Raw genomic sequence first — 20,745 nt, 5'->3', positions numbered from 1 at the left:
TGACACCCAAGTTATTTCCTTTAAAACAAACTAAAACCTGTCCGTGAACCACCTCACCTGGAGCACCACTGACCACTTTGCTGCTGGCCTGTCCCCCTCCACATGCAGGACATCCTGATGCTCTTGCACTGGCTGAGGGTGCAAGGACACGTGTTGGGGCAGCAGCACATGTGCTCCAGCACGTGCTGCACTCCTGGCAAAGCAGTGCCTGGTGCTGCACGTGTGGATGGCACCATTCAGACTCAAACATGCAGCGTGCAACAAGGTTTTATATCTGCATGCAGTCCAGGATGATGAAGGAAACCTGACAGCTCCACAGCAAGATGAACAAATGCACCCACCCATGCTTATACAAACCAGAAATGACTCTTCCATCATCATTCATCCTTGCAGCATGTACAACAGAAGGGTTTATAAGCTTTGAAATGCTCGTTATTGAAACACTCAACAACACTGAATGCAATGTCTTCTCTTCTTGCAAAGCTTCCTCTCCAGACATCCCACACAGGCAGAACCCCCACCTTCCTCCCAGCCCCTCTACCCCTCTCCACATCTCTGCCTGGCCTCACATCCTCAGTCCCACACACACCTGATCCCAGCAGCTCCAGCACCCACTGGGCACTGCTGGGATGCAGAGATGCCCAAGCTGAGGGTCTCACCATAACAAACACCACTTTTAGCTCTAGTCACAGCAACCACAACTCACCACAGCCTCTGGCATGTGCATCTTGGTGATCATTGCCTTCATGACCTCAGGGGGAACAGGAGAACCTGCAATGACTCCTGGAATAAAGATAAAAATACGACAGTCTTGGAAACCATTTATTTATTCCCAAGAGTGGTCCCTTAGAAGGCTCTGAGCCCCCAGAAATGTTGGCAAAACACTTGGGATACACTGGTTCCAGTCATAAGACTTTGTGTTTGTGGACACGGGCCCTACTTATTCTAGAAGCAAAGGCTGCAGCAAGGCTGGTTTGTCTGAAGGAATTAAGGGTTGGAAGAGCTGACTCGTTAGGAAAATAAACTCTACAGCACAAACCTAGTCCAAACTACAGTTCCCCAAAAGGAAAGATTTGGAGCAGAAAGATGCATAGATTTTCAGCAGGACAGACACTCCCATTGATCATCACCACCATAAAACCAAAACCCTTTCTTCCTGCCTTACACAGAGCAGCTCTTTTGGGAGAGGGTAGATCACTTTTTCACTTGTTCTGTCCTAGTATGACAGAGTTAAAGAGCTGGTTACTACACAGACTTTGCTGGGGAACAAGGTGAAATAGGAACATTTTTCACATTGCAGAGGTAATTTGGTAATCTGCTTAAATATTTCTTCATGCTCCAGCACCACTTTCTCTCCATGCTGTTACTGCCTCAAAAGGTCTGGTGGTCTCCTTGCTTTGGCTCAGATATTTCTGAGGCTGACTGCGACAAGAGAGGAAACTGCAGGACGTTATCACACCCTCTCCAGCACCTAAGATAAAGGACTTCAAAAATCGGGCAGGAAACTTCAGAGCAGAGCAATCAGGGCACAGCTCTGCTTTGGGGACTACGCCAACCTAATGCACACAAAGCATCTGCTGCCACTCCGTGGTGGCTGCTGAGACCACAGCCAAGCACAACCAGGCTTCCCAGCTCCCTGACCTAGCGGGTGAAACGAAGTTCCTTCCCCAGTCTTCTTTAAAATGGAAGAAATATTAACAATCCATAATTCTTGAAGGAAAAAAAACATAGCATCGAATTTACCGTGAAACACAAGGCTGGTGCAACTAAACTATTCCCTCCTGAAAAGCCATTTCCTTGCAAAGCTTAACCCAGTCTCCCAGCAGGGAACCAGCAATATCCAGTTTCTCAGGATTTTTTCCATTTGAGCTGTCAGACTTACCTCCCCGGAGACTTGACAGATCGTAGGAGTCAAAGTTGGGCTGGGAGAGCATGTCTATAAACATGGTTGGTGTGCCAAAAAGAAAGGAGCACCTGCAGGAAGGGGAGAAAAAAGGCAAAGCTGAAGAGCTGGAAGCAGGGGCAGCCTCAGCTCAGCACCACATCCCATCCCACTGTGTGCAGGGCCATGGAGCAGCACAGAGGCAGACACAGCAGATATGTTCCTCATCAGTGCACATAAACATATTAGATATAATAAATATATATATAAAAACATAAGTGTGTGTACTATGGATACACAACAAAATGGGGGGGTGGGAGTTTCTTGTTTGGTTTTTTGGTTTGTTTTTTTGAGGTTTTTATTATAGTTTGGTTTTTGTGGGGTTTTTTGTTGGCTGGTTGTTTTTTTTACAAGCTACAGGTGAAGAACAAGCTGGAATCTCAGCAGCAGAGCTGGACTTGGGGAGAAGCTGGGCAGGTGGTTATGTGTCAAAACACACCAGCCATAACAAAGCAGGAAAACACTGCTCCCCAGCCAAAGCCTACAGTGGCCTGGAGGCTTCCTTATTTTTACAAAACCAGACATGTGGCAAACCCCTCTGCACAGCTGCAAGGCAGGATTTAGGCTCCTGAAGCACAAGCAGGTGCACAGGCAAACCTCCTCTGATGGGAAGGGAGAGCAGAAGGAGTGGCCTGGCAGGTGAGAGGAGGGATGGAAGCAGCAGCATGGGATGAGTTCCTGTGCAGCAGGGCACAGACAAACCCTCACTTCTCTCGGGACACAGCCTCCAGTACAGCCTTTGCCTCAAAGCTGGGAGATGAGAAGATGCAGGAGGACCCGTGCAGAGCCATCACCATGCAGCCTCCAACTGAGCCCAGGCAGTGGTAGAGGGGTGCAGGGATGCCACAACGATAGTCCTGTGAGCAAGGCAAAGACAACCCTGAGAGGGGATCCTCCAGCCCATCACTTGCCCACCTCATTGCTGGAGCTCAAAGAGGGGGTTTCATTGAGCAAGGTAAAACTGGAAATCTGACATCCGTGTTCCTGTCTGGTGGAAACACAATGCTGAGGCTTTTTGCCTTCAATAAAAATGAGGTTTATAAGTCAAAATTTCATTCTCTGTTTCTGCAATGTCTTCTCTTCATTGGACTGTTCAGTCTGGTGTTGCTTATACATTTAGTTTATGATATGCAACACAAGAAGGGTGGTAGTGCTATGAGAGGCATGAAATATGCAGGACTCAACATGCTGTTAATTTCATTCCATTTTTAAAAACACCAAAGGCTCTGAAGACTGATTGAAATAACCCATCTTTTTTTTCTTGGATCAAAGCTGTTGTGTTAGAAATTACTACTTCAGAACTTCAAAAGAAAACATTTGCCTTTAACAACTTTTTAAAGGACTACAAATAAAAAGATCAGATCCTGAAAAGTGTAATGAGACTGTATACATGATGTGAAATTAAGTTGTGTAAAAAAGAAAATTGAACCCTCATTCAGCAGAATTCAAAGCTAACATCCAGAGTCTTGTAGTTATTTGAAAGGAGTATTCACCAAATTGGAAAATGATTCACTTCACAGTTTTTACCCCATAAAAATGTGTTGTTGTTCGGGTTTTTTCCTCAAAAAAACCAAAACCAACAACTTTACATGAAACTAAAATGAAAGTTCAAAGAAACTCCATTGAAATGACAAATGTTATGCAGGAGTATTCCTCAACATCCCTTACAGCAGAACATCCTGCCCCTCTGCTGAGCAAGCACCAACACCTCCACATCCATGGTCTTTCTGTGGCAGGGAAGACCCCCCCAGACCCCACCTGCTCAGTGATCCCCAGCCTCTGCCCGATCAGGTTGGCATTATTCACAATGTTCCCATGAGAGAGGGTGGCTCCTTTGGGGCTTCCTGTTGTCCCCTGAAAGACACAGAGCATTCTGCAGTGATGCCACCTTTTCTGAGGACAAGGTATTTTTCTTCTTTAACAGCATCAGAATCCCAAACCAGACAAAAAAAAACCACAAATGGTCCCATGTTTTAGTTGAACAGAATTCACATGACACCCTCTTATCTCCCTCAGCCCTTGAACAAAGGGCTGAGCAGAAATAACAGAAGCAGCAAGGGGAAATATGAGGACATTCCTCCATCCTCCTTCCTACATCCTGGTTCTAGACAGAACCAGGGCTTGGTCTCAGGGCAGAAGGCAAAGGAAATGGCACACAGCTTTCCCTGTGTTCCCAGTGAGGAACCCAAACACAAGGTATGGAGTGGGCATGAGCACCTACTGAAGTGAACTGGATGTTGATGGGCTCATTGCAGGAGAGGGTCCCCTGCACAGCTCTTAACTGCTTCATGTGGCTGCTGTCCCCAGCCTGCATCACTTCATCCATGTGGAAGGTGCCAGGCAGCTTGGAGTCCACTGTGACAACAATGGATAAGTCAGGTAGCCTGGTAGAGAGAAAAATGCCATCAGCAACAACAGAGCAAGGAGAAAACTGCCCAGATAGGTGCAGACTGGTCAGGAGAAAGCTTTAGGACAGAGTAATTTGTTCTTGAGAAGACCCTGTGTGGGTTCTCCTTCTAGCACAGCCTTTGTAGCTGAGAGGACACAAGGCAGGACAGAGCTGAGAGGTCAGTGCAAAGACATCAAGTGTCCCTAACTCACCTTTTGCTCTTTATTCCTCCTGGACTGGATTTTTCTAGCTCAGGACATGACTGCTTTAGAATATCATAGTACTTCTGTGTTTTAAACTGGGTAGGAAACACCAGTGCCTTACAGCCAACCTGTGAAGGGAGACAGAAACTCAGAAAAAGTCACATTGGCTTTGATGTTGGGAACATGTCAAGACAGAAAATCACCTTTATCCTGGCCCAAATCAGGACAGGACATGATGAGGAGCAGTCACCACCTACCCAGGAATGTGCACAGCCCTGTGTCCCCCACAGCAAGCCTGAGCCATTAACACTGCACTAAGATTTTCTCCATGGTTTGCTCTGTAGCTCAGCAAGCTATCTCTGGACTAAATCTGGAGATTTTTAAATGTTCCCAACAAGAGCCATGGTATGTTGTAGCTTAAAGATTCACTGCAGAGCAGTGAATGCACAGAGAGGATGCAGCTGCCACTCCCCCAGGGCTGGGGACATGCTCCAGCAGGGAGGTTCACACCAGCAAACCAAGCCCTTACACCTCTGCACCCATCAAACCCCACCAGCACAGGGCAGGGTGATGTTCCTGCACACCCAGCATCCTGAGCCAGGAACACAGAGGGTGCTGTGCTCTGCTCTGCTCCTTCCTGGCATCTGGGTTAGGGCAAGCTGGTTGCTTTTTGCTGGACAAAAGAGTGGAGCTGCAGCCTTGAGGTTCCCTCTTCTCCCAGGTTCCAGGCTCCTGATGATTGTGTGCACAAGGCAAACAACTGATTTTTTCAGCTTAGGAATCCCAGCAATAACAAAAAGCTCAGTCTCAAAATATGAAGGAAAAAAAAACCATAATTAGAGCTGATCTGAAATGAGGATTTTTGAGGAACTTTGGAAAAACAAGAAAACTTATAGACTGCCTCTCAGGTCAAGCCAAGACTTCGTTGTGTTGGTTTTTTTTAAGGTGTTCCATTTCCTAATATTTTTCCAACTCTTTCTAAAGCATTAGCTGGTTTGAAAATTAAAACATTTTTTCATTAAACCTTTACATCTACATAATCCTGAAACAAAGAACTTGTAATTACTTCAGGCATTTCTATTTTTTAGTAGAGAAGATTTGCTGAATTTGACCCAGATTTGCACACTGCTTTCATCTTCCAAAAATATGCATTCTTGTCAAATAAACTATTTACATAAATTATTTTCTCAGCTGTTTTCATTATTTTCCCAAGGTCCATGAAATAAGGAGACAAAGGCTATGCCAATAAATCATTTGTAAGTACTCTCTGGGGTTGGTCAGAAGACAAACAGTTGCTTTGTTATCTGCAATAGTCTGCCCAGAGTTACACACACAGGAGAAAAGTCTCCCTTCACTGCTAGAAATGTTCCACTTTCCTCGTAAAGCAAGAACTTGGATGGTGCCAGGAAGACCCAGAAGTGGTTCCCTCCCTTCTACTATCAACCTTTGATTTAAAGCTGAACAAACCACAGTTGAGCAAGATGGCTTCTTAATCCCAAGTTTAATTTTTAGCCCTCAAGTGCTCATTAACATGAATTCCTCATTACTGGGGCTAAGGAGGCAGAACAGTTTAAACTGATTTGTGCTCTGCACATTGCAAACTCACACCCAGGCAGGTACAGGAGAGCAGCTGAGGCAGCAAGGACCAGGCAGCAGAAAGATGTCAAACAGTGGCAATACCTGGGACTTAAACCAGGTTAAATCCAAGGCCAGAGAGGTCTAGGAGAAATCTGGAAAGAAGAAATCAAGCAGGCTGGTCCTTTCTGAGCCTTCCTCCTTTCTACTCTGACATCCCAGGTTGTTATTTTTGTCCCAAGTAGGAGGTGAGCAGGATGGCACCGAGCTGGGGAAGGCTGCTGCTCAGTGCTCTCTCTCCCAGTCAGGCTGGAGCTCGAGTGAGAGCAAGTTAGAACTAATGTAAGCCAGATGTTGATCTTAGAGATTGCAGCAACACTCTGTTACTACATAAACTTTGCTGTCCTGGCTGCCAGATTCTCGGGTAGTGCCCCTGTCAGATATTTAGTCTTGCCTGGTTTTCCTCATTCCCCAGTAAATGACTGCTGGCATCTGTGTCTGTCACTGGTGTACTACTGGCAGTGCATGGTTGTGAGCAGAGAGAGGAGGATGAGAAGGCTGCAGAAGTCTCCACCAAACAGACAGGGTGGCAGCCACAGGGAACAGCAAGAGCAGCAGCTCATCTGTACTGTGTCCCCACTGCCCCCCTTAACAGAGAGCTGCTTGTATCCCTTCTCCCAACAAATCCATCAGCAGCACCAGCAAGTGCCTTACAAACCTTCCTGAGGACAAACTCCAACTCAAGAGCCTGGTAGCCTGGATTCACAGATACCTGAAGAGAGAGAAATGAGAGGGTTGATCAGAGTTACCCTTGCCTTGAAATACCTCTCTGGGAAAGTTGTCCCAGGGACAAGCCACACTTGAAACCTCTTCTTCAACATGCAGAAGTAAGAGCTCACCACCACAGGGAGTTCAGCAGAAAAATTAGTTGAATCTTGAGTTTTCATGAAAGAAAGCAACGGAAGAGAGATTTGTGAGATCACTAAATCAAAATACATTTTCAGGAACAGAAACCAAACCTCCTCTGTCCCAGACAGACATTCAAGCCACTAAACTGAAGACTCAAAGCTCAAGTGCAGCTTGGGTTTCTTGATGGACAACCATGAAACTACCACCTTTCTCCTGCCCAGCCCTTCACACAAGCTGCACTGGCCACTGGAACTGGGTTCACCATCAAGTTCACACTGAGCCATGCTCAACCACCCTGCTAGAGTGGTGGGATGAATGATGAAGAAGAAAGCAAGGCAGAAAGAAGCAGGGTGCAGTCCTCACCATGGTGTATTTTGGTGAATATGCCAGGCCATAATAGCAAATATAATTTGGCCTTTGAGGATATGCAGCTTGGGCTATATTTTTACATGAGCATTTGCACCACAAAGCAATGCAGACCCTAATCAGAAGAGATCTTATCAGCTGGTAACTGTTAAGGACAGCAGCCTGAGACATAAGAATGCTCCTATGGGCTCATCTTCTACCATCAGTTGCTGCAAACTAGTTCACAGCAGTCCAGTTCTTGTTGCTCCTTTTTCTGCAGCCTGCTTTCCTGTGCCATGGAGGGCTGCACAGAGTTTGCTTAAATACCAGATTCAGTGACAGCCAACATGCTGGGTGAGAGCACAGAAAAAAGAGAAAACAGACTTGACTCCCTGGTCTCTCCTATTGCTTCTTCACCATTTCCTTCCCCAACAGACTGCTAAAAAAACCAAACCAAGACACAGCAAAATCCTTACCAGGATGATTCCTGCCTGGGCAGTTGCAAACTGCATGAGAACCCACTCATATTTATTGGGGCCCCACATCCCCAGACGGTCTCCCTTCTTCAGGCCAAGAGCCAGAAGCCCAGCTGCAGCCCTGTCCACCTGCAAAATACAAGAGAAGAGCCTGAGGATCACACAGGGGATACAGTAGCTGTTGTTAAACTCCAAGCACTGCCTAGTGGGGAAAAAGCATCATCATTTGGACAGAATGATTGAGATTGGACAGAATGTATCTCTGCTGCATAGTCCATCAGCCTACTGCTGCAGCAGCATCTTCTGAGTCCCAGGCCAGCCCCTGATTTGCAGGTTGACTGAAGGGATAAAGGTAACACACGTGGAACAATACAGCAAACCAGGAAGGAAACCAAAACTTTCCTTCCAACTTTCCAAAACTTTCCAAAGGCAATTATGTACAAAGAGTTGCAAACTAATTCTTGCCCAAAAGCTCTTTAGTGTCCAGATCCTCATAAACTCAATTTAGGACTAATTTGTACCCACACATTGGGCCCATCCACACTGGTGGATCTGCCTTTGCTTCCCTCTAAAGAACTCAGGTGAAGAAAACTGTATATCAAGTGATTTTTTTTTTAACCAGTTTGGAGTTCCTATCCTCATCAACTGGAATTCAGCTACTATGTTAACTCAACTACTTTAGTTTGCAAGAGCATGCTTCAGGTGTGCAGGTGTGCATAGAGATATTCTGAGGTATTCAGGAAAGCATTTATAGCTTTTGCTATGTTCTCAAATAGAGTTGTGAAATCTGCCTTGGAGCAGATATTTGAGGTATAGCTGGGCTGTGAATTACAGCCTGCTCTTTAAAACTGGGGTGAGCACAGCTAATCTCATTTATCTGAAAATGATGTAACCAAAACGCTAGTAAATCTTTAAAAAAACCCTCCCAAATAAGTATTCCTATCCAAGATAATACAATCCATTTAATAGAAACTTTCCAGGTAGTTACCTTGAAACACTGTCCCTCCATTCAGAATACCTCCAAGCACTCATTTGTATGTAATGCACAGACATACATCCACATGCAGAGATGCACAACATGTTTTCACATATCATATTGAAACCAAGTCCTTGACTCAGCTCAGCTGCCTTTATGCTTGGACTAGAAACCTCCATGCACTCAGGACCTCTTACAGTCAGAGCAAAGTGAGTAATAAAAGAGCTGAGGCCTACTCCTGCAGAGAAAAACACCATGACTCAGCCCCTAATGAATCAGATAGAGGTGACAGTTTTTAAGGATGGAAGTTACTCTGGGATATTCAGCCAGCTTTGTGCATCCACTGCCTTCTCCCTCTGATCCTGAGACTCCAAGAAGGACAAAGGCAGCTCACACCCATCGTGTTTGCTGTTAACCTCCGTGCAGAGCCAGGGTGAAGATCCACAAAGGACACATCTCCCTCCTGAGCTAAGTGATCAAATCATTTGCCATTTCTCATCATGCCTGCTGCTGCCATTATCCACCCACCCAGGCTCTCACCTCCTCTTTGAGCTGAGCAAACGTCTTCCGAATCCCATCTCGGCAGAACACCACAGCGTCACGCTCAGGAAACCTCTCCGTGGTCTCATCCAGGCACTGCCCCATGGTTTTGGTGAGAAGGGGGGTGTCTGAGGGCCCCCCCACATAGCTGCTGGTCACCCGGTGGGAGGCAGAGGGCACTGCTGTGTGCAGGGCACTGTGAAAGAAAAGGGAAAGAGGAGATTCTTTAAGGTAACCCCACCAATCCAGTCATAGAATCATAGAATTGGCTGGGTTGGAAGGGACCTCAGAGATCATCAAGTCCAACCCTTGGACCTCTCAGAGAGAGGACCTCTCTTGGTCCAATCAGCCTGAAAGGATTATCAGCCTGTCAAAAATACCAGGAGCACTCCATGCACATTCCTGCACTGGTGGGACCACAGGCAGATGTTTCTATAGGTTAAGATCAGGAAAATCTCCCAAAATACCTGGAAAACATGTAAAGCAGCCTGGGGGCACTGAGCAGATGGTCCGAGTGCACCCACCCAGACCTAACCAGACCAGCAGGCAGAATCAGTAAGATGAGGAGCTACCAGCAAGATCAGCTTCTTCTCTGCCTCCTTTCCTGCTCCCAGCTCCTCCCTTCCCACCTCAGGAGACGACCAGGAAGGGGCGGTGAAGTGACTCTTGTGGAGTGCATAGCTCAGAAGTAATACCCCAAGTTTGCAGATTCAGTGTATAATGAGGGAGATCCCTGCTCTAGAGAGGAAAAAGAGATCAGCCCAAACTCAGTTTTCAGCCATTCGATATGGGCTCAATATTGCACAAAGACTTGGTGCTATTTACCAGAAGATTTGAGTTTCTGCCCTCAAGAAACAAGACCCAGCATGTCCTTACTTCTTACAAGGTAGAATTCAGTCTGGAGATAAACACAAGATAAGATTTTACCTTCCAGAGGTAGGGAAAGTTTTGCTCTGAGCTGATAAAAGAGCCTGACTCTTTCCTCAGCTGTTTTCTGGGAGATGGGGGGTTGTGCAATTCCCACTTACTCTGTTCAGATGTCCCTCCTAACTCTGCTCTTGAGCAACACACATCAAGGCTGTAAGGGCTGCCCAAGGAGGGAAAGGGAGGACAGATACTAAAGTGAAATGAATTTTTATTGTTTGAGATCGCAGCACAGAGATAAGCTGGGAGATGGAAGAAAGCTCTGCAGAAGAACAGCCTTTATAAATATAGGTAATATATTTTTAAAAAAAAAAAAAGGTTGAAAACCCTCTCCCTAACCCAAGGGAAGGATGAATGCTCCTTTTAAAGCAGCAAAAGCCATTGCAGCCACAGCCGTTTGAAATGTCAACCAGAGAAGCCACTGTCCCATGGCCTTAGGGCAGTCTCAGAGAAGCAGCTCCAGCTGCTTATGGAGGCAGACCAGGAAACTGCAGGCTGCTTGCAACGCTGTCTGTCTGATGGAGGCAACCACACTCAGATCTCTCTGAAGCCATGATGCCTCTAATTTCAGTAGAGCCTGTCCCTAAACACTCTGTTTTTCTGCCAGCAAAGTCCCTGCTCACTCCTGCAGCTTGAGAAGGGCTGGAGGGGTCAGAGAGCAGCTGCTGACCTGGTTGCGCAACAACATTTTCCTTGAGCACTGTCTCAGGGGTCATGGGGAGCCAGAGAGCCTCAGTGAGAGCAAGTAAAAAAGAAGCATTTCACGGACTGTACAGTTCCTCTGGGGATACCATCCAAGGAACAAATTGGTTAAAAAAACGTGGCCATTGTTGCAAAACACAATTCACCCTCCACCTCTTCCTATGGCGCTTCCGGTACTGCTGGAGGTAAAAGAAGGCCAAGGATCTGATCTTACAGCAGCTCTGATTTCCCTGCCTCAGCTGGAGGACAGCAAATAAAACTCTGCTTGCTCTTGGGTCTCCGTGTAGACTGTTAAACACTACTCTTGGAGAGTACATGCCTTCTGCTGGCAACACATCCTAGCAGTAAACCAGCCTCATCAGCAGAGGCAAAGAATTGACCAGGCCCCCCTCAAATCCCAGAGCACCCCAGTGCCTGCCACCACCCTGCCCACCCAGGGGTCTGTAGGCACTGGGACACTGTCTGACAAAGTGCAGGAGTCAGAGCACTGGAGGAGGATGGAGAAGCTGTTTGATACCTTTCACATTACTGCAATCCAGACGGAGCTGGTGCACAAAGCAAGTTCAGCCCCGGGTCACACGTTCCCATCCCTCTGCACAGGGCTTGTCCCTGCCCCTGGTCCCCCCTCCTGCAGAACCAGGGGATGCAGCCCATCTTCTACCCCTTTGGAGGAGTTTTAGGGGAGTCAAATGACAGTGACACACACCGAGAGTGAGACCTCCAGCTGAACATGCCCCCCCTGCATGCAGCCACCCACATTGCTCTGCAGCTGCCCTAGAGCCCCTGTCCCACATCACACATGGCCTCCATCCCCTAGAGCCACAATCCCTGTCCCTACAGCCCCCGTGCCCTCTAGCGTCCTGTTCCCTCTCACCACGGCCCCCTGTGCCTCACAGCCCCACCCATAGCATCCATCCCCTCTCCCCTCTGGCACCTCATTCCCTACAGCCCACCTTCCCCTATCCCCACAACCCTTCAACTCCTACACCCCCGGTCCTCACAGCCCTCCATCCCTTATGGTCCTCCATGCCCTATGGTTCTCCATCTCATTGCCCCCGGCCATACCTGCCCGGTGGTCCCCCCCGCCGCAGGAAGAGCAGCCCGCGGTGGGACAGCGCTGCCAGCCGGGCCGTGGCCATGCCTGTACCGGCAGCACCACCCGGCAGGCAGCCCGGACCGGCTCTCGATACGCTGGGGCGGTGCGTTCGGCGAACCCGCCCCGGACCCGCTCCCGCCCCGCTCGGGGGCTGCGGCTGACCGGAGAGGAGGAACCACTGGGCCCGGACGCGGGGGATGGAGGGGAGGGGGCTCAGGGCAGGCAGAGCAGAGACAACACCCACCAGCATCACCACCCCCCGCACACAGCTCACACCGCACAGACCCAGCAGAACACCCGCCTCATTCTCTGCCAGCTTCCAAGCCTCCCCATCCTCCATTATCTCTTTTTCCAGACTGCTCCATCAGCCTTTTTCTGGCTCACACCCCAAAAGCCCACGCCCAGCTGGAATGGACTTCGGATCACAGTGACCAGCACCACTTGCTTCCACTTTTCTTCATCTCTGTCACCCTGTGAGTCACTAATTGCTTTCCGGACCTATCCACTTAATGAGTTACCACAGCTACCACCTCGCTGATCCCTTTGGGTACTCACTGGCTGCGTACACCTTGCTGTGGGAGGAAGAGAGACCAGATGGGAACTGCAGCTGCCCCAGAGCCAGCCTGAGGTGGGCACCCAGGCACGGCATGGCCGTCTAAGTTTAGAGGCAGGAAGGATTTTCCCCACCGTGCATGTTGTTCACAAGGAGCTGGTTTGGTGGCAGCTGTGACACGGTGTTCTTTGGTAGGGTAAAGTGAGATTTCTGTCTTACAAACATGAAAAATTGGCCATAGCTGGCACTGATTAAAGCCAGAAACCTGCTGAGGGTCTAGGAATGCTTCCAACCCAGATCATGCCCTCAGGACCACAGTAGAGATGGTCAGTATTAGATCAAGTGTTCATACCACTTCCCTCAGCAGTTCCTGCTCCCTTCTTCTTGCTAACATTTTCCCAACCTTCTTCCCACAGAGAAAGTTTTGCCCTGGGGTTACAGTTTTTCTGTCTCAGGGCAGTTTGAGGTCTTTTTAAGCACACCCAGAACCTCTAGTTAGATGTCAGTCCCACTGAAATCAGCAGCTAGGTGAGATTATTCTTTTCTGCAGGTTATGTAAGGCTGTATGGCATTTGTGACCAGAAGTTATCCTTCCACTGCTCCAACTCAGAGCAATTATCTTCATACTGCAGGAATGTTGAAGTGTGCTCAGTGTTGTATAACCATAGAGGGAAAAAAACCCCATCTGTGATCCAAAACCACCTTACCTTTAGTAAATAAAAATGAAGCTGACTTTCAGTTTGATCTTCCCACGTTTCAACCATTAGCTGACAGGGTGAATCCTGTTTAGGTATTAAACCAAGAATTATGCAGAAGTGAATGTGACCTTTACATTTGGGTACCTTCGTTTGAGACTGTCAAAGCAAAGGCAAGCTGAATCAGTAACACCTCTTATACCATTGAGTAAGGTGTCATTTATGCCAATGAAGAGTTAAAAATCAACTTTCAAGTTAATCCCAAGCAAGCAGGTAGGTTTTATAACAGATCTACTCCTCTATTTCCTTCTGCTGACAGCCAAAGGCTCTTGTATTTGCATAACCCCAAGCCCAGAAGTTCATATTTCAGTCACTGCAGCAGCACCTGGACAGAAGCCATTTAAGCAATGCCCCCACCTTTAAAGCCCCTCTGGGTTTTACCCTCAGGAGCAGGATCCCATGTGCCCCTAGCTGGAGAAGGCAGCAGGGAGTTGTGCAGCTGCTCTGCACCTCGATGAGCCCCTCACTGCCTTGGGGGAACGTGGGCTAAGACAAGTGGCTGCTCTGCTGGTGTCCATGATCTGGCCACAGGAGTTTTCCCTGGAGCAGAACATCCTCGAGCCCTTCCTTGCCTCCCAAATATTTTTGTGAAAAGCTAAGGCCCGGGAGAGGTTGCACAACTATACCTCACTTTTTTCATGTGAGGGCTCTGTTTTCAGTTCACTTTTGGAGGAACAATAACCTGCTCCAAGAAACTTCTGCAGTTCTCAGACACGAGTCCATCAGCCTCATGCAGATTTTGTTATATGAGGCGAAGCCTTGTTTGCTGTTTTGGGGTGCCCTTTGCTCAGAGATTCCCATGGTCTCAGTTACCCCCATGATGAGCTAAATCAGCTCTCTGGGTGCTAGAAGAGACCTACTGGCAACTTTAAAATCTTAGCAAAGTACCCAGGCAGTAGCTGTGCTGGCACAGGAAAAACATCCTTGCAAGGTCCTGTGCATCACAATTTGCAGAGGGGTCACAAAATTCAAGGTTAGTACTCACTGGAATCCCATTTCTGGGTAATACTAATTTGGCTCTGCCCCAGGCTCCTTTTCTCTTTCCCTGACTTTCTCAGCAGCGGGTCAGTCGAGACAAGAGCGTGCTCAGCGCCGGAGCTTTGGATCAAAGCAGGAACAGTAATTGCTCATCCCTCCCCGGGAAGAGACATCTTGGTGTGAGAGCCCCACACAAAGGGAATCCCGGACGCTGAGTACGGAGCCTCCGAGGAGGCTGAAGCCGCCGGATCTGCCCTTGAAAAAAGCGGTAGGGATTGCTCGGGATTTGGGTTTGCTTTGGGGTTAGCAGGCACTAAGAGGTTGTTTTCTCGCGGGTGGGTGTGTGCTCGGTGAGATGAGGGGGTGCAAACCTCACCCAGCAGGACCGGGCTGGGGGATCCCCATCCCTGGGCCGAGCGTCTCCAGACCACTGACCAGACGCTGAATTTCAGCCTGGCGCGGACCGCTGGGACCCAAAGCGCTGCCGGTGTCGGTACCGGTACCGGTGCCGGTTCCCCGCTCCGGGCCGGCAGGGGGCGCGCTGGTCCCGGCGCGGACGTGGACGCGGAAGTGTGTGGCGGGGCCGGGCCGGGCCGAGCCGCCCCCGCCCGCTCCGGTGGCTCCGGCCCGCAGCAGCCCCTTCGGTCTCTGCTCTGGGAGGACCCCGGTCGCCATGTCGCGGGGCGGCGGGAAGGGATTGAGCTTGAAGGACAAGCTGGATGGTAACGAACTGGACCTGAGTCTTTGTGACCTGAACGAAGTGCCGGTCCGAGAGCTGGTGAGCATCCGGACCGCCCGGCGGGGAGGCGGACCGGGGCCGCGGGGTCGGTTCGAACCCTCGGAGGGGCTGTGCGGGGAAGGCAGAGGTGGCGGAGGTTTGTGTGTGACCTGGCCTGAAGGGCTTTCCAGCAGCGGAGAGGAGGGCTCCGTCTGGTCCTGGCCCAGCAGCTGCCGCTGCTCGCTTCTGTTTTCACGCCAAGTTCCGCCGTAAGGTCCAGCAATCAGTCGCGATATGACGTGGCCTCGGAGGCAGCGTAGGGGGGTGGGTGGGTGGGTGGGTGGAGGCGGGGGAAACCGCAGAGGCTGGAGGGGAAGTGCCAGGTGTGCGGGGTGGTGATGCGCGGCTCTGCTTCCCTTTCAGGCCGCTCTCCCCAAAGCCACCGTGTTGGATTTGTCCTGTAACAACCTGGTTTCCCTGCCGGTAAGGTGCTGGAGAGCCTCTGTGGGGAGGGATCTGCTAGGAGATCATTTAAAAAAGATGAATTAGTGCTTCAGGAAAGGTTCAGCGGGAGGTGTAGAACCGGCACTTTCCTCATCTCTGCTGATGGTGATGGTTCGGTCCCAGTAGTGCTGGGGCAGGAGGGAGACAAGGCTGGCACTGTGTGGAGGTTGCAGTATCCTCCTCCCAGAGGATCCCCACGTCAACAGACCAGTTTCATCAGCAGTGGAGTCTTGGGTTTGTTTCAGTGGTGTTGCCACACATCACTGTGTCAGTCTGCCTTGCCTGTCCCACTGTTTTCCACCTCCATCTTCTGAGCCAGAGGAGGAGACTGAATTTTTTTTCTCCATCGCAGTTCCATGGGAAGTTCAGGATTTGTGCAGGCTCTCTCCACATACTGAGGTTCTCCCATAAAGGTGCTGACAAGGGTGTTGTTTTTTTTCCTGGGTTTTCTTTGGGTTTTAGTCAGACTTCTGCAGTTTGTTGCATCTGGTGAAACTGGATCTGAGTAAAAATCGGCTCCAGCAGCTGCCTGTGGACTTTGGCCGCCTGATCAATCTGCAGCACCTGGACCTGCTGAACAACCGTTTGGTCACCCTGCCAGTCAGCTTTGCACAGCTCAAGGTAAAACTGTTTGCTGAGCAGTTACGTAAAGCTTTGGGATGCAGCCCAGGGTCTTGTGATCCTTCTCAAGTTGATTTCTCTGTTAAAGCATCCATGCTGCTGACTACCTATTCCAAAATTCAGCTGGCTTGGCACCACAGCTCAGTGGACATTATCACATCTATGGAAAACATCACTGCTAAGGATCAGCTTCTCTTCCCTACCTGTTTCATTCATGTGAAAACTAAGTTCTTTGCTTTGGTTTTGGAACTCTTGAATAATGCTGTGCTTTTATAGCTTCCCCTTTGTCCTTCCTTTCTGCAGAACCTGAAGTGGCTGGATTTGAAGGACAATCCCCTGGATCCTGTCCTAGCTAAAGTAGCAGGAGACTGTCTGGATGAGAAGCAGTGTAAACAGGCTGCTGTCAAGGTAAGGAACCTGCTTTCATTCTCTTTTTTCTTTCTTGGCCTTATCAGTGATGGTTGTTATTCCTTGCTTAGCAAGCTGGATGGCTGCTGCAGCAGTTTGAAAGTTTCTTCTGCCAGTGAGGTGCAGGTTCATGGCACTGACTTCACTGCTTCTGTGCCTGTGGAGAGCAAACACTAGGCTGAGCAGGATGCTCTGCCATTAGTGGAGTTAAGAGAGGACTAAATGCTGGTTAACAAGGAAGAGGAGGCACAAAGCAGACAAAATAATCCATGTCTAGGCTTATAGTCCAGACTCAAAAGTCACTGCTGAAGTTCTGGCAAACTATAGGCTTACAAAAACAGAATCATAGAATCATAGAATTGGCTGGGTTGGAAGGGACCTCAGAGATCATCAAGTCCAACCCTTGAACCACCGTTGCAGTTCCCAGCCCATGGCACTGAGTGCCACATCCAGTCTCTTTTTAAATATCTCCAGACACGGAGAATCCACTACTTCCCTGGGCAGCCCATTCCAATGGCTGATCATTCTCTCTGTAAAGAAATTCTTTCTAATATCTAACCTAAACTTCCCCTGGCACAACTTAAGACCCTGCCCTCTTGTCTTGCTGAGAGTTGCTTGGGAAAAGAGCCCAACCCATCCTGGCTCCAACCTCCTTTCAGGGAGTTGTAGAGAGTGATGAGGTCTCCCCTGAGCCGCCTCTTCTTTAGGCTGAACACCCCCAGCTCCCTCAGCCTCTCCTACAGAAATGTTCTGTGATCCCCTGGATCAGCCAACAGCAGTTTGGCAGCTTGATTATTCTTATGGAAAGATCTGCAAAGATCTACTCCAAAAGGTCTGAGCTCTCTTCAGAGCTGTACCTGTAGGTGTCAGGGCTGGTGGTCAGCCCCAGCTGAGTGTCCTCAGCTACACCCTAGCTGCTCTGTTTGGGACTGACTGTGCAAGGAGCCTTCTGCAGAGACCTCAGGTTGTTTTTTTGGACCTTGAAGGTACTGCAGCACATGAAAGCAATCCAGTCCGAGCAGGATCGGCAGCGGCAACGGAAGCTGCAAGCAGAGCGAGGTAAGCACAGAGCCCTCACATGCTGCCTGCTGAGGGCAGTTCCTGATCCCTCAGACACACCCAGACATACTGACTGCCATCTAACCAAAGCTATCAAAATCCTGAGGACTCTGGGAGTAGTAGAGAAGAAGGGCTGGAGGGAGAAATATAGAGGGGGATAACTATGTGATTTCTTGCCTGAGTAACAGTTAGATCTCTTGATGGAATGCCCTGTAGGTTGCCTATAAAATACAAAAGAAGAGCACAGGATTTATTTTAAGGGAAGCCTACTTGAGGGAGAAAATGCCAGGCATGTAATATTTAAGAAAAAAAAAAAAAAAAAAAGGATAGTGCTTTGATTTGTTTCCTCATTGGAACTGGGAGCTGATAAGCAGGTAATAAATTAGGCAATGACAACCCTTTACATAAGAGGAAAAAAACCCTTCCTATTGATTCCCAGAAATGGAGAAGAAGCGTGAAGCAGAACAGCGTGCAAAGGAGGCTCAAGAAAGGGAACTGAGGAAGAGAGAGAAGGCAGAAGAAAAGGAACGCAGGAGACGGGAGTATGATGCTCAGAAAGCTGCCAAGCAGATGGAAAAGAAACCTAAAAAAGAAACGGTGCAGACCCGAAGTGAGTAGTACCCATTTTGTGTGGGATTGCCTCAGATCTCATCTTCATCATGTTTTGAAGCTGCCAGATTTGCTTTTATGCATCCCAGGTACTGGGAGCTGATGAGAGGGGGACACCTGTAGGAGTCTAATAAGCTTTCCTGCTGTGCCTGGCTCCCTATCTGTGTCTTATGAGCTGAGCTACAAGATTCAGTGAGTGCTTCAGCTATTCCTAAGGAGAAGTTCCCTCTGCTCATTTCTTTTTCAGTCTGCTGACCTCTACATGCACACCCAGATCTTGTGCTACACAGAGGTGCTGTACACCCTCTTCACTGCTGTCCCAAAACCAAACCTGAAATTTTTCATTCTGAGCAGTTAGATCCTGCACATCTATTTATGAACCAGAGTTAAGCAATGAAAATCCACGGCAAGAGACAACTGCAGTATCTTACCTGAGCAGCTCATTTCTGAATGTAGACTGTCAAAGATACTTGATTATTCCTCATGTTCTCTGTTTTCTAACTGCCTCGTTACAGAGCCTGCCTCCGGTTCTCGTCCCCCTCAGCCATCCCGGCACAAGCACTCCTCCTGGTCACGGTCGGTACTGCGGGTCCTGCTCTTCCTGCTGTTCTGTGTCCTCTGCACCCTGGCTGCCTGCAAGCTGACGGAGCTGCACCGCCAACCTCTGTGCATCAGCGTCAACACCCTCTACGAGGACGTGTTAGCTGCTCTGCAGAACCACAAAACCCTGCAAAACATGCTACAGCACAACTCGCAGCAGTGATTGTCCCCGACGGGCACCTGCTTCCTCAGCATCTCCCTCCACCATCTTACACAGCCAGAATTCCTATGGAATTGTGTTCTGATGAAACTGCTTTTAACCAGTCAGCGTCAGTTTGCTGGTCCACTCCACTCAGAGCAGAGTTATTGTGCAGATCCTCTTTGCTGTGCATGTTTCCCAGTTGGCCTGTAACTCCCTTTATTTGTCCACATTCACCTAAACTTGTTAACACTTCTTACCTCCAGGGGATGGTCACCTAGATGGTGAGGTACAGACTGCTGCCAGCCTCAAGGAGGGCAGAAACCAGCCCGTGTGTTATCTCGGCAGCTGGAGCTCTGTCCTGGAGGTAGAGGGTTTTTAAACATATCCATTCCTTGCTCTCATTTCTATTTGTGCTAAAAATGGTGATGTGGCTGTATGGGAATATGTTAAGGCCCACTCCAGGACCAATGACAAGTGTGTAGGATGGCTGTGTGTCCCTGGGTTGGAGCGGTGGAGCTGATGTGCTATTGAAAGGAGCTGAAAATTTTCAATACAACAGTTTTCGCAGCACTTTTGTCTGAACTGGGTGTTTTATGTTGCTAATGCAGTTTTAATTTTAATTACATCTTTTAGAAAGAGCTAAAAAGTTATTTCTGAGGGCATGGTTTCCTAGCTAGCTTGACCAGCTAGTGCCAACAAAATGGCTACAGGTTAGGGAGGGCTGATGGCCAGGCTGCAGGTGGTTTTGTGCGTGTGAGGAGGGTGACAGACCCACGGGCAGGTGCCTGTTGGTGGCTGCAGCTGTGGCACACAGCACTGGGTGGCACTGTCGCAGCGTGACACGCTGGCAGGCAGAGAAGAGCTCCCCATGGGGCTGTTGGGAAGGCTGGGAGGTTTGGTGGCTGCTGCCTAGAGAAGAAAACTCTCCTGTGCAAAGGCCTATGAATTATTTATAATTTCCTTGCAGAGAAAAGCCACCCAGAGGTTTGGCATATCCTTAGGGGCTTTGTAGTGCTAAAATAAAGCTGTACAGATCATATTCTAGGTTTTGAAGAGCACCCTTGGTACAGACTCCACTGAGACATCCCACATTAGCCACCAGAATTGTTCCCTCCCTTCTGATACCTGGGATTTATTGCTGTTAGGAGCAATTCCATGAAGAAATAATATCTAGCTATTCATACTGAGGTCATCACCAAAGTAATATATATAAATATATATAAAAAATACATACCCTATACATAAAGAACTTGTGCCTGCTGGATGCAGTTTAATTCTGATCTCAGTGCTTCTGTCACCAAAGACCTCAGCTGTCCTTGCTGGGTACACAAGGGTGGACGGGTGAGCAGGTTCCCCAATCTAATTAAAAGAAAGCTTTTTTTGCCAACTGTTTGGACTTCCTAATTCCAGCACATATAATCAGATTTCAAGACCTTCTGTAGATTAAGCAGTCTGAAGACTGAATCAGGGCAGACTAAATTTATAGCTGAAAATTAGTCTTACTCATTCCCATCTGCCACAGAGGAAAATTGAGAGTCTATTTTGTGAGGTGAAGTTCTTGCACCTCACTAAAGGAGGTGCTGGGGGAGCACCACAATGTTGGTTTTAGCATCAGAGTTTTTCACACTGGAGAGAGAACTACTTGCAGTTCAGCAAGAGAAAGTATTCCTTTCAACAGATGACATACCTGTCTATATTCAGGGTGTCATGTTCAGAACCAT

The 20,745-nt window shown here is 48.6% G+C and overlaps 2 protein-coding genes across 2 annotated transcripts in view; one reads left to right on the top strand and one right to left on the bottom strand.

Moving 5' to 3' along the window:
• ACSF2 (acyl-CoA synthetase family member 2) overlaps positions 1–12,175 on the bottom strand; it is a 32,548-nt gene extending 20,373 nt beyond the window's left edge. The window contains exons 1-10 of the mRNA XM_030461630.1: positions 12,047–12,175; positions 9,356–9,551; positions 7,840–7,968; positions 6,828–6,881; positions 4,544–4,662; positions 4,164–4,326; positions 3,701–3,796; positions 2,651–2,799; positions 1,883–1,974; positions 707–783 (exon numbers count right to left, since the gene is read on the bottom strand). Coding sequence (XP_030317490.1) covers positions 707–783; positions 1,883–1,974; positions 2,651–2,799; positions 3,701–3,796; positions 4,164–4,326; positions 4,544–4,662; positions 6,828–6,881; positions 7,840–7,968; positions 9,356–9,551; positions 12,047–12,120 — 1,149 coding nt within the window. The 5' untranslated portion in view covers positions 12,121–12,175. The remainder of the gene's footprint in view (positions 1–706; positions 784–1,882; positions 1,975–2,650; positions 2,800–3,700; positions 3,797–4,163; positions 4,327–4,543; positions 4,663–6,827; positions 6,882–7,839; positions 7,969–9,355; positions 9,552–12,046) is intronic.
• A 2,761-nt stretch (positions 12,176–14,936) lies between these two features.
• LRRC59 (leucine rich repeat containing 59) lies at positions 14,937–19,594 on the top strand. Its single transcript, XM_008494480.2, has 7 exons — positions 14,937–15,141; positions 15,505–15,564; positions 16,048–16,206; positions 16,510–16,614; positions 17,601–17,673; positions 18,113–18,283; positions 18,798–19,594. The coding sequence occupies exons 1-7, from the start codon at positions 15,037–15,039 to the stop codon at positions 19,043–19,045; spliced, it is 921 nt and encodes a 306-aa protein (XP_008492702.2). The 5' UTR covers positions 14,937–15,036; the 3' UTR covers positions 19,046–19,594.
• The last annotated feature ends 1,151 nt before the right edge of the window (positions 19,595–20,745 follow it).

This window comes from Calypte anna, chromosome 18, assembly GCF_003957555.1.
Source record: "Calypte anna isolate BGI_N300 chromosome 18, bCalAnn1_v1.p, whole genome shotgun sequence".
Taxonomy (NCBI): domain Eukaryota; kingdom Metazoa; phylum Chordata; class Aves; order Apodiformes; family Trochilidae; genus Calypte; species Calypte anna.
This window is presented reverse-complemented; position numbering and strand designations above follow the sequence as displayed.